Raw genomic sequence first — 17,974 nt, forward strand, 5'->3', positions numbered from 1 at the left:
CCTTTATTCCCTTTCATATTTCCAGACCTCGTTTGATTTCTCTCTCTGGTCCCTATTCAGTATGCTGTGAAGCCGGCTTCCCCTTGCTTGGGAAGATTTTGGCTTCATTCAAACACAGTTCCACAGCCTGTTGCACTTGGCAGGCAGAATGAGCCCCTACCCCAAAAAGCTTACAGGTCTAATTTTGTAGCTTGAGGCCCATGGATAAGAGGGACTTGCTCTCATGAGCACAAGGCGAGCTTACACTGGAAGTCAAACCATGTACGCCAGCTTCAAAGGCTGTTTTATTACCACTAAACTTGTCAGCCCAACAGGATTGTCTGCCTTGGGAAAGCCTCTCTTATTGTTTTAAAACGCAGTGACTGAAGAATATTTCTTATTTAAGGTAATAGAATGCCTCAGTGATACTTCAAGAGCATGTGTGCAGATAAAGTGAGTCTAATGGTCAAGTGCCAGATTCTTCGCCCGCATTTCCTGCCCACACACCCACGCTGCAGCAAAGGCACCATGACACACAGGCGATGATTTCTCATAAGACACTCTCTTTTCTCACCCTTTATCACAGTGAAGCTGTTTTTAGAGCAGCAGGAACACATAATATACAAGTATAATAAAATCAACTAAATAAACAGTAATAAAAGACTAATTTTGGTACTGTTTATTTTATTATATTTGTAAGAAGGATGTTGATTTGGTTATATTGGTATAAAGGATGTTTATTTTTATTTTGAGATTTGCCTGTAATTAATTTTTATGGTTTGAGCATAATGTTCAGATTAGATACCATTTTCAATACCTTTTATTATTGGCTACTTAAGTATGCTAAAATCAGGCTTTTACTGAAGTACTTTAGTGTACACAAGGCAAAGTAGTCCAATAATCTAAATTACCAATTAACATGAATGGGCAGATACAGTTGTGTGAAAAAGAAAGTACACCCTCTTTGAATTCTATGGTTTTACATATCAGGACATAATAACAATCCTAAAGTCTAAAAATTAGGTAAATACAACCTCAGATAAACAACAACACATGACATATTACACCGTGTCATGATTTATTTAACAATAATAAAGCCAAAATGGAGAAGGTACAGTATGTGTGAAAAACTATGTACACCCTTACTGCTTCCATAGGAATTAAGATGCTAACTAGCAGACTGGTGCTGCTAATCAAATGCCCTTGATTAATTGATCATCAGCAAGTGTGACCACCTCTATAAAAGCCGAAGTTTTAGCCGTTTGCTGGTCTGGAGCATTCAGGTGTGTGTTAACACAATGCCAAGGGGGAAAGACATCTGCAATGATCTTAGAGAAGCAATTGTTGCTGCCCATCAATCTGGGAAGGGTTATAAGGCCATTTCCAAACAATTTAAAGTCCATCATTCTACAGTGAGAAGGATTATTCAAAAGTGGAAAACATTCAAGACAGTTGCCAATCTTCCCAGGAGTGGACGTCCCAGCAAATTCACCCCAAGGTCAGACCGTGCAATGCTCAGAGAAATTGCAAAAAACCCAAGAGTTACATCTCAGACTCTACAGGCCTCAGTTAGCATGTTAAAAGTTAAAGTTCATGACAGTACAATTAGAAAAAGACTGAAAAAGTATGGTTTGTTTGGAAGGGTTGCCAGGAGAAAGCCTCTTCTCTCTAAAAAGAACATGGCAGCACGGCTTAGGTTTGCAAACTCGCATCTGAACAAACCACAAGACATCTGGAATAATGTCCTTTGGACAGACGAGACCAAAGTGGAGATGTTTGGCCATAATGCACAGCGCCACGTTTGGCGAAAACCAAACACAGCATATCAGCACAAACACCTCATACCAACTGTCAAGCACGGTGGTGGAGGGGTGATGATTTGGGCTTGTTTTGCAGCCACAGGACCTGGGAACCTTGCAGTCATTGAGTTGACCATGAACTCCTCTTTATACCAAAGTATTCTAGAGTCAAATGTGAGGCCATCTGTCCAACAGCTAAAGCTTGGCCGAAATTGGGTCATGCAACAGGACAATGATCCCAAGCACACCATCAAATCTACAACAGAATGGCTGAAAAAGAAAAGAATGAAGGTGTTGCAATGGCCCAGTCAAAGTCCAGACCTCAACCTGATTGAAATGCTGTGGCAGGAACTTAAGAGAGCTGGGCCTAACAAAAGCCCACAAACCTCAATGAACTGAAGCAACGTTGTAAAGAAGAGTGGGCCAGAAGTCCTCCACAACGATGTGAGAGACTAATAAAGTCATACAGAAAACAATTACTTCAAGTTATTGCTGCTAAAGGTGGTTCTACAAGCTATTGAATCATAAGGTATACTTAGTTTTTCACACATGACTTCACTATTTTGGCTTTATTTTTGTTAAATAAATCATGACACGTTGTAATATGTCATGTGTTGTTCATCTGAGTTTGTATTTACCTAATTTTTAAACCTGCTAAGGAACAGATGATTGTTATGTCCTGATATTTAAAACAATAACATTCAAAGAGGGTGTACTTTCTTTTTCACACGTGTGTGTGTGTGTGTGTGTGTGTGTGTGTGTGTGTGTGTGTGTGTGTGTGTGTGTGTGTGTGTGTGTGTGTGTGTGTGTGTGTGTGTGTGTGTGTGTGTGTGTGTGTGTGTGTGTGTGTGTGTGTGTGTGTGTGTGTGTGTGTGTGTGTGTGTGTATATATATATATATATATATATATATATATATATATATATATATATATATATATATAATGTAACAGGTATTCCCCCCACCCAATCGCATATAGAGTGCATGTGAGGGGGAACCTATATGTTACCAGGTGTGGTGCGTAAACCTGCAGGTTCACAGGAGGCCTGAGCCTCCGCTGATGGGAACCTGGGGTGCTTCTCTGGAACGTTCTCGTCGGTCAGCGCCTCCACCTATGTAGGATTATATAGGAATGTAGAATGGCCCTAACATAGGAACCTACCCAGAAACCACATACACCAGGATTATGGCTAAAAGGTTTACTGAACAAGCAACACAACACAATTGTATCATATATAACAGAGCAACATCATCAGCATACACAACAATATATGCCACCCTCTGCCACTAGCTGGCAGCTATAACCTTGCCTCTAACTGGGCTATAACTTTCTTAGCCCCTAACTGGGCTATACCCTTACACCCCCTTCCCAGCCCCGTGTCCAGAGAGTCCAAGCCCACCCAAGTGTGTGAACAGGCCTGTCACATGTGAGGAGCAAGTTAAAGTTGGTGCACGTGTGGAAGGTTGTAAATACTTGCCTAGGTGTCCCTGCACCTGTGTGTCTTCGCAAAGGGTCTACCGGCGCCGCTTGGTCCAGCGCTGATCTGTACCTCCGCGTGGGATGGGGTCAAGCCGGACGTCCCACCGTAAGGACAGTCTATGAATCAGCAACACAGCATACAGGAACATGCAGCAGACTCTATCACTGAGTCCCTGCACTAAGGAACTGCAGCAGGGCCTTTCTCTGTCCCTGCACTAAGGAACTACAGCTGAAGGGGCACAGGGTCCTTACCTAAGGGCCTGTCCCTGTGAACACCCACCCTCACTAGTGGGGAGTCAGGGCCTCAGCTCTTGCCCGGGGGATTTCTGGCCTAGGGCAGAAGCTCGCGGCTCTCTGCCCCCCTTCCTTCCCCCACTGTCTCCTCAGTCTGACTGACTAAGCTACTGCTAAAAGGGTAAAGTCCCTACCTTAGGGCCTTCCCTACACAGCAGCTACACATATACGGGTGAGTTGGGCCTAGCTGGGGCCTCGGGGTAACCTGGCCTAGTGTAAGAAGCCACTTGCTCCCTACACCTACCTCCCCCTCCCTTACCTCCCCCTCCCTTCTCCCAGCTCCAACTGGCACTCCCTGCCTGCACACAACAATGTATCCACATGCAGCATGAGAATCTGTCAGCCTTAGTGGCTGTCTGGCTGCATGTGACAGGGATCATAGGGCAGTCCCCAGAGGCTGCTGGGAGTTGTAGTCTCCTCTGGGGCTTTTCCCTATGAGGACCACATGGGCGCCTCTTTCTATCTGCGCCTGCGCTAGAATAATGGCCGCCGCGCCACTTTCCAGCACATGCGCAACAGCTAGGGGGCCTTCCTGCCTCCCTACACTTTCCTGCGCTAGGTGTAATGACCGCCGCGACTGCAACGTGCACCGCGCATGCGCGAACGTGCACAAGATGGCGACGCCCTATCACTGATGTCGCCAGGAGCTCCCAGCGACGCGCTCGTCCCCACAACAGGACACAAGTTAGGGGGGGCCTGGGGGGACCCTGCTACATATGTATGTATATATGTATGTATGTATATGTATGTGTATATCTATGTATATATGTGTGTATGTGTCTATGTGTGTATATATATATATATATATATGTGTATGTATGTGTATGTATGTCTATATGTATGTCCTTTTTAATACACACCATAACTCATGCTATTGCTTTAGAAATGGACATTTCCTTTGAATATGGTCGCAAGAATGTAATTATTGAGTAGGGAAAAAAAATGGAATAGTTATATTTTGCCTCTTTTGAAGTGTGTTCATTGGCAACATAAAGTTATTGTCATTTCTTTCAAGGTCTGCACGGTGTTGACAATGGCATTTTAACATTCAATCAAGTTCGAATCCCAAGAGAGAACCTCCTGGACAAGTGAGTAGACTTACCTTGATTTAACTTACAGCAGACAGGCAGTGATTGTATACATGGCGGCAATCGGTTCTTCGTCCCGCTAACCTAAATTAACATGAGGCCCAATCATGTTTCACGTGCTCCTTTTTCACAGTTCTAAGCAAAAATGTCATACACATTGTGGATCACTGGTTATCCAACTCTAAACCTAGATATTATCGGAAAATCTGCAGCCAGAGAAGCCTGTAAGGCACCGTTAAGTATTACTCCGCTCCAACATCAGAGTTCATGTATATAGTTTACTATTTACATTACTTGTTCATGTTTCAAATTTCTACTTATTATTTCTACTTATTTTGGTTTTGTCCATGGCATTTTTTTTTTTTAAATGCACCTTTTATGTTGTTGCAACATATTTCAATGCCTTGAGCTTTTTAGCATAGCAACACTTGTAGGCTATGAAATGAACTAGAAGTTAAGGGAATTCTAATATAGGTTAATCTTTTATTTTTATGAGGAGCAATATAAAACAGAGAAAAAGAAACGCTCTCCAGTGATAGTGTAACAGTGGAAATGAGGATCTTAGGTGGAAATAAAATAGAGATCAAATGAATATTGCAGCTCCAACCTTCACAAGGGATTGTGTTCAGTCTACTAAGGTGTATGAGGTTTCTATAGTTGATGGAGTGCAAACCGAGGTGGCATCAGACGCTGGAGGTGTAGAGTGAGTGGAGCCTCTAGACCTGGGTAACGCCACTGATATGACCCTGCTGTGCACTCCCATTACATGCCCGTATTGTTCTTGTAAAATGTGAGTGGGATTGCCACGTTTCTAATTTTGAATATGTTGCACATTACATGTTACAGCATGACCTGCCTTTTCTTTCTTTGAGAAAGTCACAGAAGAAAACAAAGAGGGATATTTGATGCAGATTTCATTCTGACTCCGTTTTCAATTTGGATATTGGTTTGCGCTCCACCAACTAGAGAAATCTCATATACTGTATTTGAGAGCCCTGATCTAGAGGGGAAACTTAAACCGTAGAAGACTAATAGGAATTGTTCATCCCACTGCTGATCAGATGTTCAACCACTTTTAAGATATTGCTCATACTAAACTTTGCCTTGTGGAATTATTACCAGCACATATTTCCGTGCAGTGTCAGCTCAATAAACTGCGCTCGACCTTTCAATATAAACATTGTTTTATATTCCCATTTAAATTATCAGATGTCTTTTATGGTGTTGGGAAAAATAGCTATGGCGGTCACGCATGCACATAACATAACGCACATTAGCATGTGACAGATTCCAGTTATGTTAACTCTGTTTACTAAAAGCTTAACTATTAATATACAGACTATTGAAGTACTTTGCCTTGAGTATACTAAAGAACTGATTTTGACACACTTGAGAAGCCAATAATAAAAGGTATTGTCTAAATTTCAACAGCTCCCTTTTTTTCACATCTATCGAATACATGACATAACGAAACTAACATATCAAGATTGTGTTGAAGATTATGCTAATTACATACATATAACAGAGCCATTCCTCACCCAAGCATCAACTGGGTCACTTGTCCATGGGCTACGGTATGATCCGCAAAGAAAGAGAATAGTGCTATTAAGTATGCTCCTCTTCTCACTTCTTGAGCCCTCTAACCCTTTTGCTTTCCACAGTCCTCCTGTGCTCTCTATTCCTGTAATTTCTATCTCTCTATTTTCCTCCTCCTGATTTTTTACTTCTAGGCAGTGTCAAAGGCCAGATTAAATCATTGTGGGGACTGTATCTGACCTACGGCCAATATTTGGACAGATATGTTATACACTATTACGCCACAAATATGTGGTGTTTTACGAACACCTCCCAATAGAACAGAATAAATTAGCAGCTATATTGTAAAGTCTTATTTAATATGTTGTAATGATCCTTTTTTCAGGTTTGGCTCAGTTTCTCCAGATGGAAAATACCATTCTTCCATTGACAACAAAAGTGCCAGATTTAATGCTATGCTTGCAGCTCTCACACCAACCAGATTAGCACTAACATTTCAAGCTTTGGGAGCTATGAAGGTACTTGTTTATTTGTTAATTCTTTATGACACACAGATATTTAGTGTGAGGATGTTGACTGCCCCAATTTTAAAAAAAAAGAAAGAAAAGATACTTGGCACTCCATACAATAGAACGAACTTTTGCCTAGAAGTCCTTGATAGTGTTTTTCAAATTTGCTTCATGACATTTTTTTTGCAGTTTTCTCTTAAATGCGCTGGGCCTTTTAAAAAATAAATACAAAATACCTTTTCTCTCCTCTCTGCCCCCCACTCCCCATGGGGGGACAGCAGTGGGACTCCGAAGATGAACCATGCTGATTTCAGCTCTGAGACCCCCTGCTCCCTGAGATTTTTAAAGAAAACCACGTTACATTTTGCATTATCAAGACATGCAGATAGTTGCATAGTTGCAAAAGTTCACATTACTCATGATTGCATGAAAATAAACTTAAGTGCAAGAATCTGAAAATGACCGCACACAACGGGTCTGTGTTGGAATTTGCAGAGCACAGTGACTTTTAATGCTTGACTAATATCTTGTGAAGTTTGCCATTTTTCAGGATTCAGTTTTGTGAAAAACAAATCTCACAACTCCTAGCCCTTGCAATCTTTGTTGCTTTGTTGTCAAGCTTTTATGATTCAGAGAGGTGTATATACTGCAAGCCGCCTTGCCCTTGCTTGAATGGGGAGAGACCTCCCTCTCTCTAAGGCTACGCTTATAGTGACGGCGACGCAACGGTGATGTCAGGCTACGGTCGCTGGAATAATCAAATTGAGATGACTTCCAGCAATCACAACCAAGCCGTCGCGTCACGCTTACTATAAGCGCACGAGACGGCGGCAATGCATTTATTTTGACACAACGTCGCGTCGCTGTCGCCGTCATCGGCACTATAAGCGCAGTCTTAAGAAGGAGAAGTTGTGAGTGAAAAAGAGTGTAGGAGTGAAAACTCCAGGCTCAAATATGAATAGACATTCAGGGGCCAATGTTAGATGCAAACATCGGATCATGACTTTGTATTAATACGTGGTTAATGGAAATAAAGTTATATCCCTGGCGCTTAGCACTGGGGCACACTGTATAAAAGGATATATACGACCAGATGGAAGATGAATCCACTTGGGTACTCCACGTGCAGACGATCAGTCATGTAAAGAGAGGTAAATAAAACAACATAGTGTAATACAATAAAACTGCAAAACATACAAACACATAGAAGACGATACAAACAGATGCTGAGACAAACAGATGACTGAGGTTAATAAAATAACATTTAATAAAACATCTAAGTAGACACTAATTATATCAAAAAATAACACAAAACACAAAAATTAATGTAATAATAAAAGAAAAGAAGGGTCCCATATGTGCCCCAGTGGTGGCTAAAATGCCCGCTTACCAGAAGCGAGGAGGAATTAGGCGGGGGATAATTCAGAGAGTATCCCCTCTCATGGTCTCGTGTCAGCTCCAAAACATCTCGTGACACAGATCAGCGTTGGCCTCCGGGAGGGGCACTCTCAGCCTTCTGAATAGCAGACCTCTGCACACCAGCCGCACCGGACTCCTTACATTCATTTTTGTATTTTGTGTTATTTTTTTGATATAATTAGTGTCTACTTAGATGTTTTATTACATGTTATTTTATTAACCTCAGTCACCTGTTTGTCTCAGCATCTGTTTGTATTGTCTTCTATGTGTTTGTATGCTTTGCAGTTTTATTGTATTACACTATGTTGTTTTATTTACCTCTCTTTACATGACTGATCGTCTGCACGTGGAGTACCCAAGTGGATTCATCTTCCATCTGGTCGTATATATCCTTTTATACAGTGTGCGCCAGTGCTAAGCGCCAGGGATATAACTTTATTTCCATATCTGTTTGCTGACCTGGGGGTCAGACTTATATCATAGGCTGCTAGCTCTTTTTTCTGTGTTGGGAATCAGCGCTCCCTCCTGTTCTGTTGTTTAAATACGTGGTTAATGTTACATCTTTGAACATGTAAAAATCTTCACAATTGACATGTAATGTACAGGATATAAACATTGAGATTAAATTATCTCTATGCAGAAAGGCTATGTATTGATGTAGAAAGGAACATGAAAACATGAGCCTTCATGATGGTGTCAGAGTGCTGCTAAGTGATTATTATTATTAGCTGCTAATTCCTATGTATGCAAAGTACAAGAAATACAATGTAAAGATAAATGCATATCTACAGCAGTTTGTTTGTGGGGAGAAATTGGAAATAGCAGAATAAATACGTACAAAAGATCAGGATGATAAAAAAATTATATATAACATTGGAAGGATGTTGATGCTCAATGAGGCCCATTCATTAAAGTGCAAGAAAATTGGCTACAAATCGTTCGCCATGTTCAGTAACAATGATTTATGCAATTACTGCTAAAAAAAAAAATCCTAACTTGTGGTGTGAACCAAATTGCCTCTTTTTATCTTAAATATTTTTATTTAGTTGAATATTTTTTTGATAGGTAATGCTTATTTGGATATGTCGCACCACAGAAACATAGGAGATCGACTAGTTTCGGGACCATTTAGGGAGAGTCTGGGCTAGTTGAAGATTTTGACACACACCCAGCACGCTCTAACTCTAATACCCACTATATATATGTATGTATGTATGTATGTATGTATGTGTGTGTCAAAAAGAGAGCTACTGAGCATGGCCAATGTATACAAACAAAAGACAGGGGTGCCCAATACTACATCCAATTGACAAAACATGTAAAGTAATAAGTATAACGTTTAAATACTTCAATAATAATAATATTTACTTAGTTGAAGATTTGCAAGATTTCAGTTGTTCTTGCACCTTCATTTAATAGCATGGAAATACTTCACTTGGCAAGAGGTCCTCACCTACATACAAAGTCTGCATAATGCGCAGAATTGCCAAGCCGAAAGTGAACACTCATTGCATGGTTTGAACATTCGAGGTCTGTTTACATGAACATGGCAAGATATGTTTTTTCTATGTGATATTGCCCATTTGTGTCAAGTACACCTCATTCTTGCAGATGAGTATTTGGGCACCAATGAGCGATTTGGGAAGCGGTAATAGGAGGCGCTAGGGGGAGAGTTACTTGGCACAATATAAAATAATGCTGCTGCATCAAAGCTTGTCACTATAGTTGCTGCTGTGATTTGCCGTGTGTCGATTACATCTGGTAGCATTATTCCTTTTGCTGCCAGACGGACCTGTGGTGGATTACACAGCAATGCATTGCGGGCCCCTCTGGCAATGAAGAAATATGCCATCGTTATTATGAGCCCATTTGTAACAGTAAAAATGTCCCTACCACGTAATCCATCGCAGGTACCTCCATATTTACTACAACGAGCATTCTATTGTATTTTGCTAAACTAGTTTTTAATAGTAGCTGAACTAACAACGTGTTTTTTTTCTCTTCAAATTTCAGCTTGGACTGACAATAGCCATTCGATATAGTCACAGGTAAGTAATATTTTTTGTACTTGTATACAGAGTGATTATTATTATTATTATTTTATTTGTTGGTTTTTATAAAAAAAAAAGTTGCTGGAGCCCAAAGCAAAACATTATTTATACCTAAACTACGATCTATACTTTTTTGACACGTTTCCAGATTTTTTAAAATCGAGACCCTCCCAGTCAGCTTTGCAGCTCCACTCATACATTTCCTAATCGCTGTGATTTTTCTCGCTGCTTTCCTTCAGTTCACATGAATTGTCCTGTACAAACAGCGCTACATATGCTAGCATAGTATTGCACCTCCATGTTATGAGATTTCTGTCAAGTCCTATTTTCATTCTCACCTTGGTGCCGCCTGGTTCACAAAAGTCCTGCTTTCCAATGGATAATGGAATTTAAAGGACCAGGAGAAGACCATAATCTCATGGAGTTACATGGCCAGTATTGTTAATCCAAGATGAAGCCACTTGTTGGTAGAAGTGTTGAATGAAGAAGATGCTGGGTTCAGAGAAGTTCTATTGTCGTATTGCTAAACATAGAGCTGTAGCCTGACTTGCTATCCTCCGATGCCGCGATTTTTACTGCTCCGGTGCTGCGGCTACAGTTCTTGTGGCCACGAGGACAGCAAGCGGCCCAGGAGGATTACATCTGCGGGGATCCATGCTTCTGAATGGGACCCCGTGGCATTAATCCTGTTGGGCCATCTGCCGGGAGAAATACTGATACTCGCCTTGCAGATGAGCTGTGCAGACGTCTTTGCATTGCTCCGCCGGGTTCCGTGTCCCCACCTACTGAAGGTAAGCAGGGCTGTATTGTAATTCCCCCTGGATGACGTACTGCACCGACACACTTTATCCAAGCAAATACCCGGTATGTACCTGGCAGATACCTGGAATGCGCCGCTCCTCACCTCTGACAAGCCCCGTTGCATTTGCCTTCCCAGCCTGGGTTCATGCCTGGCTGATGGGCGGCTGATCTGTTAAATGATAATGATTAGGATTTAATAGGCTGCAATGCTTCGCGTGTCTACCAGATGGCATAAATTCATGAATTGTAATGCAGTATATATATATGTAGTGTGCAGTATTGCAACCAACGGGAATAAAATGCTTCAATCCCTGCCGGAAAATAACTCAATGCACTCGGGCAGAAAACAGTCACAAACCTCAATACACCCGGGTATACCCGAATTCGTGGGACTAGCCGAGCTCGAATAAAGTGTGTCGCCAGTGTAGATGCCCTTATATGGGTCTCTACATCATGAAGGGGAGGCTATATGGTCAAATTTGATCATCTGTATCAAGGGGGTTGAACAGTACATGTAACACTGTCCTGCCCCCTTGATGATCTAGATGGCCATTTATCCTACCCCTCATGGTGTAGAGACGCATACAAGGGCATCTACATCATCCAGGGGTAATTACAATACAGCCCTGCTTACCTTCAGCGAACGGGGACACAGATCCAGACGTGGAAAAGATGCAGCCTGCTGCGCAGCTCATCTGGAAGGTAAGTATGGGTATTTCTCTGACATTCAAGTGAAGGATTAACACTGCGGTTTCCCATTCAAAAGTATGAAACCCGGCAGTATTAATCCTTCTGGCTGCAATACTTGCTGTGCTTGGGGCCGTGTTGGGGCGTGGGTTTTCTTTTTCTTTTTTTCCAGTGACCAGCAGGAGGGTAAGTCTGGCTACATCTGTATGTAGGCACTGACCAGAGCTGTGAGATACTATCTTGGTTTGTTTTCTGAATATTGGCTGCAGTGTACGGAAAAATGGACCCCCTTTTAATTTTAGCTTTTTCTTTACCCAACTCTGCTACTGACTATAGATTACATTAGTGTGCATGGAAAAATAATATAAACCAACAAAATACACGAAGGGAGAATTCATCAAAGTATTTCTCTTAGTCTCCAAGGATTGGTATCAGGTGTGAACCAGGGCATTAAAAGCATTTTAAAGTGGCAATATCACCTTTTTAGTACATATATCAGCATTAGACTAATGTTAAAAATATTTAAGAATGTCGTACCTTTGTTATTGTTTTAATGATTCGCACATAAGTTAAATTATGTTTAATAGCTTCACAAATGTACTCAACCTAACCACGAAGGGCATAATAACAAAAATCAAAGAATATTTGAAATATAAAGAGAGGGTGTAAGAAGGCACTACAGCCATAAACATATAATTACTAGTAACACCAAATCCAGGTGGTGCGCCTCGGAAAATATAGATTGCAAAAAAACGCAAAGAAAATAGGCAAGAGAAATCTTCCAATAAGGACTCTCAAAAGGTGTATACAAAAATATCAAACACAAACAAAAATGGAGACAAGAATAGTATCCCAAAGATTCCCAAATCTTTGGGAGACTATTCTTGTCTCCATTTTTGTTTGTGTTTGTCAATACTATTCCTTTGCACCGGTTGCTTTGATTATTTACTTTATTTATCAATTACTGGTGAGTAGTATTTCACAAGTTATATATACAAAAATATCAAACCTAATTTATTTATCCAAATAACGACGCACACATTTCTTAATGACATTTAAAAATACATAGAAAGTGCTATGGCTAAAAATGCCACTTCTTTCATAACCTAATAACAGTATAATTAAAGGATCAGTAAGCAGTGTGTGTACTCAAAATTCCACGTGAATCTACAAATGCGTAAAATGAAGTACCGAGTACAAGATCAATTCTTGACCACAGTGGAACCATACATACATACTGTATTATTCCAGCATTAGTAACAACATTCTCTGAGTTATAGCAGTATGAGGCATCAGCTTCTCGTGTACTGTACATGTAAGTTACTGTTGGCATTTTCGACCTAGTTTTGGTACATGAGTCCTAGTAGAAGATGCAGTATGCATTATCACTCTCCAGCCGCCCTACATGATTACACAAAGCATGCCATCGCGGTCCTTCTTGTGTGGCACGGCCCACTCGTGTGAAAGGCTTTCTCTTCACGGCTCCCTGCGCGATTTCAACACTCCACCCGGAGACCTTTGTAAAGGGGGCTAAAACCGTACAGGTTGGAGTAAGTAAGTATAGTGCAGGGACTGGCTGGCAAGTTTTGGTCAAGGGCACTATATACTGTACATCTGCATGCCAGATACACGCACCGTACACACACACAGTATACATATCCACTATGTATTTCTAGGTTCTTTCACTGGCGTTTTGGTTTTAAAATATTTTTGGTGTTTTGGATCTAAAATGTTTGTTTTGGTTTGGCTGTAACTGGATTTTTGGGTGTTTTTATATTATTTTTAATTATGGGAAAAACCCCTTAAAATAAGAAGGAAATGCTAAAGTAACATCATTTTTTTTTTTTTTAACAATTTTTTTTATTTGAGAACAACAAACATTTTGCATGAATACAACAGTGTCATAGGCACATGACATGATTCTTGACTAAATAAAGCATGTTGTAGTCTCAATGAGGGTGTGTTTTCCTAAGTGGGTGGGGGTGAAGTGGGGGAAGGGTGGTGGGGGTTGGGGAAGACGTACAGGGGGTGGGGGTGCGGTCGGAGTTTCCGGGCCCCCTTCCCAACCCCCTTTTTTTGGGGGGGGGGTCTACAGCAGACCTATCCTCGTCGGGCCACTCCAGGGGCCCCAGGTGTTCCGGAACTGTGGCATTTTCTTATGTAGCATTGCCGTTAGTTTGTCCATGGACATCTCTTCATCTATTCTTCTCAGCACCGTGTTTCTTGCTGGGGCTTTGGTGTTTTTCCAAGCCGCTGCAATTGAGCATCTAGCTGCGGTTAGAATAGCTGTTATTAGTCTACTCATGGCCGGGTCTAGGTCGTCTATTGGTTTACTCAGCACAAAGGTCAGGGGGTCCAGAGGGAGAAGGAGCCCCGTGGTCTGTTGTATGAGCGCCTGAATCTTGGTCCAGTATCTCTGGATCTCCGGACATGACCACCAAATGTGGGCCATGTCCCCTTTTCGACCACATCCCCTCCAGCACAGATCAGGGGTGCCGGGGAAGATCTGGCTCAGTCTAGCCGGAGTTAGGTACCACTGAAAAAGTATTTTATATATGTTCTCTTTTATCACTGTGCAAATTGATGTCTTTGTAACCAGCTCCCAGATATCCTCCCACTCGTCCATGTCTATCTGGACGTTCAGGTCCTCAGACCACTTCAGCATATACTGGTGGATTGGGGGCACTGTTGCCGACTCCATCCCCCTATAGATCTCTGAGATCAGTCCCTTCTGATAGGAGCCTTTGCGACACAGGGATTTGAATCTGGTCAAGGGGGGGAATTTGGCGTTAGGGGCTAAGGAGAGGAGGAAGTGTCTAATTTGCAGGAACTTGAATAGGTGGAGGCCTTGGTAGTGATATTTATCTCGTAGTTCCTGGAAGGATAGTAACCCCTCGCTCTTCAGCAGATCTGCAACCAGGCTTATGCCTAGACCTTGGAATTGGTCAAATTGTTTTTTGGAGCACCCGGGCGGGAAGTGCGGGTTTCCAAAGATAGGGATAAGCTGAGATGGGGTAGCTAGCAGGCTATACTTCCCTTTGTTTTTGAGCCATACTTCCCATGTGCACCTCATTGCCCCCAGAGCGAATCTCCGTGGTCCCCTCTCCCTTCCTGCCGGGGACAAGAGGTGGGCCTGGAGGGTGGCCGGCTCGGCATGGTGGGTTTCGATTGCCAGCCAACATGTGGTGGCTGGGTCGTAGTTCCACACCACAGCCTGTTTCAGCTGGGCTGCTGAATAATTTCTGATCACGTCGGGGACCCCACCCCCTCTTGTTTTAGGGGACAACATTACTGATCTGGGTACTCTTGGGCATTTATCGTTCCAGATTAATTTGGACATTAGGGCCTGAATATTTTTTAGAGCTGCGGTGGGAACGGGGATAGGGAGTGTTTGAAAGAAATAGAGTAGTCTCGGAAGAATGTTCATCTTAATTGAGACAATTCTTCCGAACCAGAAGATCTGGAACTTTTTCCATGTCTCCAGGTCTTTTTTAATTTGGTCAAACGGGGGGGGGGGGGGGGTAGTTGTATTGGTATAGGGAACTGTATGAATTAGATATTCTAACTCCGAGATACTTAATGTGTGTGGTGCTCCATCGATATTTAAAGTTAGTGTGGAATAACCTCCTATGGCGCTGAGGATAGATGATGGAATAGAGTCTTGTGCAGTAGTTTCTTCTTGTATAAGCGCCTCAGAGAAGGAAACAAGAGATAAACAAAGAACACCACAATAGTGTATTACCCTTGAGACAATATTAAACGTGGTGGATAAGGTACAAAGAGCATTTAATAGTTAAGACAATTGTGACTACAATTGGAATAAAACATATATTGGGTTAATAAACAGTAGATTTTTCTCCTGTTGGATAAATTAGAAAAGGCTTCCAAGCGCTTGTGCTTAAGGAAGCTGTGCTGCTCCGCCGATGGTAAAAACTGAAATCCTACTCACCGTCCATGAGTAGGACATGTGCAGTGGTACAGGGTCTTTTGCCAGGAATAGCCGCTTGCTGTGGGGTGCAGAACGTCCGTTAGTGCGGGGAGATCTCCTGCAGTCCTCGTGGTCTCGCTGCCAACAGAGTTTTTTCCAAACGTCTCCTCCGCTGACGTCACCGCCTGGTGTGCACAGCTACGGAGTCCCTGGATGGCCACAAACCTTGATCAACCAAGATACCAGATCAACCTCTCAGGCAGCTCAAGGACTACCTTCATCACAGACTGTATCACAGGTTTTGTTCCACTGTTTGTATCACTGTATAATATTGATCACACAAGCGCTAATTTGCACTTGATATTTAAAGTTAGTTTGAAGGAGCTGTCATTCTTGAGTTGGAAGGGATATGTTGAGTGCCTCTGATTTGTCCATATTGGCTTTGTAATCAGAGACCGTGCCAAATTGGTGGAGTGACCTTTGGAGATTGGGGAGGGAGACATGGGGGTCTGCGAGGGTAAGTATCACGTCATCCGCGAATAGAGAAATTTTGTATTCCGTTTTGCCAATTCGAATGCCCTTAATGCTCTTATCCTCTCTTATTGTAGCCGCAAGTGGTTCGATTGTGAGGGCGAATAACAGAGGAGAGAGGGGGCAACCCTGTCTGGTCCCGTTTCTTATCTTGATTGGGTCGGAGTATCCGCCCGAGATTTTGACATGTGCTGTCGGGTTTTGGTATAGGGCTCTGACCCCCTGCAGGAAGGGACCGCTGAACCCAAATTTCAGCATTGTTTGGTTTAAGAATGACCATTTGATTCTGTTGAATGCTTTCTCTGCGTCGAGGCTAAGAATCATCGCCTTGGTTCCTCTGAGGTGCACATGGTCTATTATATCCACAATTTTGCGGGTGTTGTCAGATGCCTGTCTGCCTACCACAAAACCTACTTGGTCTATATGAATGAGTCTCGGGAGAATTGGATTGAGCCTGTTTGCCAAGATTTTGCTGTAGAGTTTGAGGTCATTGTCAGTAGGGATATTGGTCTGTAATTGCCGCAGAGGATTGGGTCCCTGCCTTCTTTTATGAATGATCGCTAGGTTTGCCGCTGTGATTGTGGCGGGGATCGGCTCTCCTTGCAGAAAGGAGTTGAACATTTCTAGGAGGTAGGGGGACAGAGTCGGCAAGAATGTTTTATAGTAAGCGTTGGAAAAGCCGCCTGGGCCGGGAGTTTTAGCTAAGTTTAGGGATCCTATTGCTCCTGACAGTTCCTCCTGGGAGATTTTTGTTTAGGTTATCTAGTTCCCCGTCTGTAAGGGATGGTAGGTTACACTGCTCTAGATAGTTCGAGATTGTTTCCAGGGATACTGGATCTTGGTCCGGGGGGTGTAAATTATAGAGGTTGGAGTAAAACTCTGCAAATTCCTGCACTGTCTCCTTCACTAAATAGGAGATTTGTCCGTTTTTAGTGCGGATTTTGGAGATTTGAGATTTGACTCGGGCTCCTCTAAATTTTGTGGCTAGGAGCTTATCCGCCTTATTGCCCTTGTCGAAAAACTTCTGTCTAGTCCATCTCAGTGCACGCTCCACCTCTTCTAGTTGTGTATGTTTGAGGGTTGCCCTGGCTAGGTTTAATTGTTTAAATATTTTTTTGGAGGCTGTGGTTTTGTGCTGCTGTTAGAGTTGAACAATTTTGTCTGTTAGTTCTTTCTGGAGTTTCAGCTTCTGTTTCTTTTTTGTAAGCCGCCACTGAGATTAGGTCTCCCCTGATGGAGGCTTTATGTGCCTCCCAGAGCATTGCCGGGGCTGAAACTGATCCCTTATTCATTTGGAAAAAAGTAGTAAGTTTTTCTTTAATAGCTCTGTTTCTGGGCAGTGGAGTAGCGAGTCATTTAACTTCCATCTATATGGATTATTCTTTACGAAGGGTATGGTGAGAGTGAGTTCAATGGGGGCGTGGTCGGACCAAGTGATTGGGCCTATGTTTGATTGGGAGGAGGCCTGGAAGATGTTGGTGCCTAGAAAGTAGTCGATCCTCGAGTAGGACTGATGAGGGGTGGAGAAGAAAGTGTAATCCCTCTGACCCTGGTGCTGAGCCCTCCATATGTCTATAAGGGAAAACGCTACCATTATGTCCCTGAATTTTTTGGCCTTCTTTTGGCCTTGGGTATGGTGGCTGGTGGGTAGATGTGCTGTGGCTGGGCCTCCTGGAGTTGCTGATTTATCCTGTGTGTGGGAGGCTACCATATTGAAGTCCCCTCCAATGATTAGCGAGGAGAGAGCTTGTTGGTCCAAGGAGTCAAGTATGTTCTGTAGGAACGAGGTGGATTAGGGTGTGTGGGTATTTTAAAGCGTATGGAGACATTTATACAGTAATGACCTTTGTTGCTGGAACATGGTTTGCATTC

The 17,974-nt window shown here is 42.5% G+C and overlaps 1 protein-coding gene across 1 annotated transcript in view; it reads left to right on the forward strand.

Moving 5' to 3' along the window:
• The window catches only part of LOC142492281 (acyl-coenzyme A oxidase-like protein), a 43,435-nt gene extending 27,225 nt beyond the window's left edge, over positions 1–16,210 (forward strand). Inside the window, exons 7-10 of the mRNA XM_075594952.1 lie at positions 4,568–4,640; positions 6,562–6,694; positions 10,118–10,152; positions 16,180–16,210. Coding sequence (XP_075451067.1) covers positions 4,568–4,640; positions 6,562–6,694; positions 10,118–10,152; positions 16,180–16,210 — 272 coding nt within the window. The remainder of the gene's footprint in view (positions 1–4,567; positions 4,641–6,561; positions 6,695–10,117; positions 10,153–16,179) is intronic.
• The last annotated feature ends 1,764 nt before the right edge of the window (positions 16,211–17,974 follow it).

This window comes from Ascaphus truei, chromosome 4 (genome assembly GCF_040206685.1).
Source record: "Ascaphus truei isolate aAscTru1 chromosome 4, aAscTru1.hap1, whole genome shotgun sequence".
Taxonomy (NCBI): domain Eukaryota; kingdom Metazoa; phylum Chordata; class Amphibia; order Anura; family Ascaphidae; genus Ascaphus; species Ascaphus truei.